The sequence below is a fragment of the Octopus sinensis genome, linkage group LG23, assembly GCF_006345805.1.
Source record: "Octopus sinensis linkage group LG23, ASM634580v1, whole genome shotgun sequence".
Taxonomy (NCBI): Eukaryota; Metazoa; Mollusca; class Cephalopoda; order Octopoda; family Octopodidae; genus Octopus; species Octopus sinensis.
The window spans coordinates 18,374,100-18,381,507 of record NC_043019.1 but is presented as its reverse complement, the minus strand read 5'-3'; the positions used below and the strand labels follow the sequence as shown (position 1 = coordinate 18,381,507).

The 7,408-nt window shown below is 37.1% G+C and overlaps 1 protein-coding gene across 1 annotated transcript in view; it reads right to left on the bottom strand.

The window, feature by feature from the left end:
* Positions 1-6,335, bottom strand: part of LOC115223516 (dehydrogenase/reductase SDR family member 11) — a 33,212-nt gene extending 26,877 nt beyond the window's left edge. Inside the window, exons 1-2 of the mRNA XM_029794143.2 lie at positions 6,181-6,335; positions 3,070-3,247 (exon numbers count right to left, since the gene is read on the bottom strand). Coding sequence (XP_029650003.1) covers positions 3,070-3,201 — 132 coding nt within the window. The 5' untranslated portion in view covers positions 3,202-3,247; positions 6,181-6,335. The remainder of the gene's footprint in view (positions 1-3,069; positions 3,248-6,180) is intronic.
* Between the last annotated feature and the right edge of the window lie 1,073 nt (positions 6,336-7,408).

Below are 7,408 nucleotides of genomic sequence, written 5' to 3'. Positions count from 1 at the left end.
GAGAGTGTATAAGAAGGAAGGAGAGACAAATACGATAGCGTATATGATGGAAGGAGAGACAAATACGAGAGTGTATATGAAGGAAAGAGAGACAAATACGAGAGTGTATATGATGGAAGGAGAGACAAATACGAGAGTGTATATGAGGAAGGAGAGAAAAATATAAGAGTGTATATGAAGGAAGGAGAGACAAATACGAGAGTGTATATGAATGAAGGGGAGACAAATACGAGAGTGTATATGAATGAAGGAGAGACAAATACGAGAGTGTATATGAAGGAAGGAGAGACAAAGACGAGAATGTATATTATGGAAGGAGAGACAAATTTGAGAGTGTATATAAAGGAATGAGAGACAAACACGAGAGTGTATATGATGGAAGGAGAGACAAATACGAGAGTGTATATGAAGGAAGGAGTGAAAAATACGAGAGTGTATATGAAGGAAGGAGAGACAAATATCAGTGTATATGAAGGAAGGAGACAATTACGAGAGTGTATATGAAGGAAGGAGAGACATATATCAGTGTATATGAAGGAAGGAGAGAAAAATGTGAGAGCGTATATGAAGGAAGGAGAGACAAATATCAGTGTATATGAAGGAAGGAGAGTCAATTACGAGAGTGTATATGAAGGAAGGAGAGACAAATTCGAGAGTGTATATGAAGGAAGGAGAGACAAATACGAGAGTGTATATGAAGGAAGGAGAGAGAAATTCGAGAGTGTATATGAAGGAAGGAGAGACAAATTCGAGAGTGTATATGAAGGAAGGAGAGTCAATTACGAGAGTGTATATGAAGGAAGGAGAGACAAATTCGAGAGTGTATATGAAGGAAGGAGAGACAAATACGAGAGTGTATATGAAGGAAGGAGAGACAAATTCGAGAGTGTATATGAAGGAAGGAGAGACAAATTCGAGAGTGTATATGAAGGAAGGAGTGTCAATTACGAGAGTGTATGTGAAGGAAGGAGAGACATATATCAGTGTATATGAAGGAAGGAGAGAAAAATGTGAGAGCGTATATGAAGGAAGGAGAAAAAATATTAGTGTATATGAAGGAAGGAGACAAATACGAGAGTGTATATGAAGGAAGGAGAGACAAATTCGAGAGTGTATATGAAGGAAGGTGAGACATATATCAGTGTATATGATGGAAGGAGAGAAAAATGTGAGAGCGTATATGAAGGAAGGAGAGACAAATACGAGAGTGTATATGAAGGAAGGAGAGACAAATTCCAGAGTGTATATGAAGGAAGGAGAGTCAATTACGAGAGTGTATATGAAGGAAGGAGAGACATATATCAGTGTATATGAAGGAAGGAGAGAAAAATGTGAGAGCGTATATGAAGGAAGGAGAGACAAATACGAGTGTGTATATGATGGAATGAGAGACAAATACGAGAATGTATATGAAGGAAGGAGAGACAAATACGAGAGCGTATATGAAGGAAGGAGAGACAAATATCAGTGTATATGAATGAAGGAGAGACAAATACGAGAGTGTATATGAAGGAAGGAGAGACAAATACGAGAGTGTATATGAAGGAAGGAGAGACAAATACGAGAGTGTATATGAAGGAAGGAGTGACAAATAAGAGGGCGTATATGAAGGAAGGAGAGACAAATATGAGAGTGCATATGAAGGAAGGAGAGAGAAATAAGAGGGTGTGTATGAAGGAAGGAGAGACAAATATGAGAGTGTATATGTGTGAAGGAGAGAGAAATAAGAGGGTGTATATGAAGGAAAGAGAGACAAATATGAGAGTGTATATGAAGGAAGGAGAGACAAATACGAGAGTGTATATGAAGGAAGGAGAGACATATATCAGTGTATATGAAGGAAGGAGAGAAAAATGTGAGAGCGTATATGAAGGAAGGAGAGACAAATATCAGTGTATATGAAGGAAGGAGACAACTTCGAGAGTGTATATGAAGGAAGGAGAGACAAATACGATAGTGTATATGAAGGAAGGAGAGACAAATACGAGAGTGTATATGAAGGAAGGAGAGACAAATACGAAAGTGTATATGAAGGGAGGAGAGACAAATTGGAGAGTGTATTTGAAAGAAGGAGAGACAAATAAGTGGGTTTATATGAATGAAGAAGAGAAAAATACGAGAATGTTTATGAAGGAAGGAAAGACAAATACGAGAGTGTATATGAAGGAAGGAGAGAAAAATGTGAGAGCGTATATGAAGGAAGGAGAGACAAATATGAGTGTATATGAAGGAGGGAGAGACAAATCCGAGAGTGTATATGAAGAAAGGAGAGACAAATACGAGAGTGTATATGAAGGAAGGAGAGACAAATACGAAAGTGTATATGAAAGAAGGAGAGACAAATATGAGAGTGTATATGAAGGAAGGAGAGACAAATGTGTGAGCGTAGTTGATGGAAGGTGAGACAAATAAGTGGGTGTATATGAAGGAAGGAGAGAGAAATATGAGTGTATATGAAGGAAGCAGAGACAAATATGAGTGTATATGAAGGAAGCAGAGAGAAATAAGAGGGTGTATATGAAGGAAGGAAAGACAAATATGAGAGTGTATATGAAGGAAGGAGAGAAAAATACGAGGGTGTTTATGAAGGAAGGAGAGACAAATATGAGTGTATATGAAGGAAGGAGAGAGAAATAAGAGGATGTATATGAAGGAAGGAAAGACAAATATGAGTGTATATGAAGGAAGGAGAGAGAAATAAGAGGGTGTATATGAAGGAAGGAGAGAGAAATAAGAGGATGTACATGAAGGAAGGAAAAACAAATATGAGTGTATATGAAGGAAGGAGAGAGAATTAAGAGGGTATATATGAAGGAAGGAGAGACAAATATGAAAGTGTACATGAGGGAAAGAGAGAGAAATAAGAGGGTGTATATGAAGGAAAGAGAGACAAATATGAGAGTGTATATGAAGGTAGGTGAGACAAATATGAGTGTATATGAAGGAAGGAGAGAGAAATAAGAGGGTGTATATGAAGGAAAGAGAGACAAATGTGAGAGTGTATATGAAGGAAGGAGAGACAAATAAAGAAAGAAAGTGATTAGAAAATCTCAAAGACATAAAAATTACTTGGATGCGCTGCACATTTCTTCCGCAACCAACAACATTCATGCCAGACTTCCCCAACTTTCTGCATATAGCGGCACCAATGCCACACGAAGCCCCAGTAACCAAGGCTGTCCGTTTAACCCATTTGTCCATTGTGAAAAGCTTGTGTTGTTTTTGCTGTTGTTGTTGTTGTTGACTGCTACAAGAAAAAGAAAATCAAATTCTTACTTGATTAAATTTATTGAAAGGTGAGATTGGAAGTGAGATCCTGGCAAACAAAACAAAAATCAGAAACAAAATACCTGAACAGATAAAACATTGATAAAATTGATAATATAGATAAAATATTGGTCTACCAGGTCATGGGTCACAAGTAGTGTATGGCATGGCTGGGTAATGGAGTTTGTTGCAAATCAGTAACTCGATAACATTTCTTTATAGACACAACACGAAAATAATTTGTGGCTTTGTATCAAAATTGAAATACATTTTGAAAGTCGAGATTTAGGGAAGAATAAAAACAAACATGAAATATCCTTATTTGCCCTGGACAGACTCTAAATTATAGCTCAACTCCAATCGAAATCAACTTTTATTTTCCAATTTGTGAGGCACAGATATAAAATTGAAATGGGGAGAGGCTAAATTAAAAGTTTGAAAACGTGTTTCTTTCTCGTGGGATAAAATAGAAAAAAAAAATACAGGTGTGCTCAGGGTACAAAGTGCCATAAATGTTTATTTTCCAACATGTACATCACGAGTGTGTTTATGAAATTTTGTAAAGACAGAAAATAGCGGGATCTTTTCAATCTCAGTCACAGATTTTTTAATTAATTTTTTTTAACTAAACAGTTTGAAATTTCAGATACCAGTTGAATGTGTCACATAGAACGTGGTTTCTTCTTAACGTTTTTGACAAATTTTGAATTTTAGAAGTTATTTCATGTTAAAGTTGTCATATTTGGTTAATTTTAACCAATCAATGATGTGTAATCAGCTGAAGAAAGTTACTGCTGTTTGCAAAAGTAATGGAAGAGCAACAACTTCTGGGTCATCTGTTTTGGACACTGCATACATATATGTACGTATATACACAGCCACATGTATACAACTATACACATACACACACGCACACACACAGATACCAATACATACGCACACATGCAACCTTTAGAATGCTGAAGAAAGGAAAAGGAGATGGGTGTGAGCAATACATAGCTTTAAGGAATGATTGGGATTGTGAAGTTGACAACAGTTGTTCATGCAGCGTTTCTGCTGTCCATCACACACATTCATATGTAAAACCCCGAATGGAAGCAAGGAAAAGGAGAGGGTTTAATAAATTAATATGCAGTGGTAGAGGATTGGTAAGTTTATATAAGCTGTCATTCAGATCGTCAATACACCACCACACTCTCTGTTCTCTCTCTCTCTCCCTCTATGATTTGTTGGAAATAACAGTCAAATATCTCTCAATATCATACACTATCATTATATAAATGATAGGACACATTGGATAAAATGGAAAAAAATACACACGCACAGACACACGTATGTATTCCCTATAAAAGAACTTTCTATTTTCCTCACTCACCTTTCTTATCGTATATATTTTTCTCCCACCTCTCTTTCTCTCTCTTTCATTGCCCGATAACCTGGAAGTTATTGCTCTTCCATTACTTTTGCAAACAGCAGTAACTTTCTTGAGCTGAATACATCATTGATTGGTTAAATTATCCAAATACAACAACTTTAACACGAAATAACTTCTAAAATGCAAAATTTTGTCAAAAACGTTAAGAGTAAACCACGTTCTACATGACACACTCAACCAGTATCCAAAGTTAAAACTGTTTAGTTAAAAAAATTTAATTAAAAAATCTGTGACTGAGATTGAAACAATCCCATTTTTGCAACCAGTAAATTCCATAATTTTATCATTTTACACTTTTTTTTTTTTTCAGAAACATGAACATTATGTTATCTACACTTTCGAAAATGTATTTCTTCTGCAAAATATTATTTTAGAAGAAAAAGTCCTATGAGGAAGAAAATTTGAAACCATTCTCAAATATCGAGAAAAACAATTACCAACACAAACATAATCTCCATCCTGGAAAATAAATCTTTTTCCTTGTTTCAGTCATTGGATTGCAGTCATGCTCGGTCAGTGCCATGGACGGTTTCGATCGAACAGATTGACCCCGTTACGGTTTTTTAAGTCTGGCAATTATCCAGGTCGGGGTGCAAACACTCGACCTCTGCTGTGTTATCTTCAAAACTGTTTTGACCATTTCCATGCCAAACCGCCCAAGGGTGACCTAAGTTCTATGAAATAAGTTTGAGGTGGAGGTAACCTTAACCCTAAACACCAGGTGAGCGTATTCTTTATGTTCGTGATAGTAAGATATCGTGTAGTGTTTCGTTGCTTGTTCATTAGGTTTAATTTCTGAAGTTACTCATTTATACTCTTTTACTTGTTTCAGTCATTTGACTGTGGCCATGCTGGAGCACCACCTTTAGTCTAGCAAATCTACACCAAGACTTATTCTTTGTAAGCCTAGTACTTATTCTATCGGTCTCTTTTGCCGAACCGCTAAGTTACGGGGACGTAAATACACCAGCATCGGTTGTCAAGTGATGTTGGGGGGACAAACACAGACACACAAGCATATACACACACATACATATATATATATATATATATATATATATACATATATACGACGGGCTTCTTTCAGTTTCTGTCTATCAAATCCACTCACAATGCTTTGGTCGGCCCGAAGCTATAGCAAAAGACACTTGACCAAAATGCCACACAGTGGGACTGAACCAGGAACCATGTGGTTGGTAAGCAAGCTACTTACCACAGAGCCATTTCAACTTTGGTAATTAAATAACAATATAAAAGTTTTTGAATTTTAGAAATGAAACAACTGTTGCTTTATACACAAACAAATGAATAAACAACAAAACAATGCAACAATAGATTTCAGATTTGTAAATAATAAAAAAGGAGAAGAAAAAGAAACACTGGGAAAACATTTGCTTAAAAGTTATGAAGTAATTAATTAGTCTAAGTTCATTAAAATGTGAATGAGATCGATAGCAATTTCTGTGTAACAAACTTACTGTTAAGTGTAGAATCAAGTTTTGCGGTTGACAGAAGTGTGATAAAGTGTGGTTGTGAATCAAAGCAGCCGGTTTAATGAGCAACCGATTAATTCGGTACTACGAGCGAACAGTGGTCCCGTCACGCGCACTCGCGCTAGCTAGTCGTAAGTAGTCGATCCTACAACGACTTTTTAACCCTAACTTTGTTTACTCTTTTACTCTTTTTTACTCTTTTACTTGTTTCAGTCATTTGACTGCGGCCATGCTGGAGCACCGCCTTTAGTCGAGAAAATCGACCCCGGGACTTATTCTTTGTAAGCCCAGTACTTATTCTATCGGTCTCTTTTGCCGAACCGCTAAGTTACGGGGACGTAAACACACCAGCATCGGTTGTCAAGCAATGCTAGGGGGACAAACACAGACACATAAACACACACACATACATATATATATATATATACATATATATGACAGGCCTCTTTCAGTTTCCGTCTACCAAATCCACTCACAAGTCATTGGTCGGCCCGGGGCTATAGCAGAAGACACTTGCCCAAGGTGCTACGCAGTGGGACTGAACCCGGAGCCATGTGGTTGGTTAGCAAGCTACTTACCACACAGGTTTATAAAAATAATTTATTTTCTTAGTTTAAAAAATTATTTACTTTGCGTTTTATTTACTTTGTTCGAAAAATATTATTGAATTTTCTTTGATATGTATTCAGCCTTGAAATACAAACATAGGCGCAAGTCGTTGTAGGATCGACTACTTACGACTAGCTAGTGCGGATGAGCGAGTGCGCGCACCGGGACCACTGTTCGCGCGTAGTACCGAATTAATTCTGGGGCTTTATGCAATTTTCTTATCTCGAGTCACTTCAAGACGGTGGGACAAGGATGTAAGTAACAGCTGTAAACATTCGCTGGCCTGGTTTCGATTCCTGGTTGCGACAACTTTCTTTCACATTCGAAAGCCACTTTTCTGCAGTTTGTTGTATGAGACTATAATTCTCATTTAGATTACGAGCTTTTTACATAGAAATAAGTTAAGGGAATCACAGTGCATTCTGTGAGGCCCGCCTCGGTACATTTGTATCATCAACAAACACCAGAAAACAGAACAACGTTGTACCACCGACATCAGCCTGAATTGTATTTGAAGAAATTGCTGGCCAGAAGAGAAATAAATCTGGCCGAACTGAATATATTTTCGTTAATCCTACGATACTTTCTCTCAGATCAACCCTAT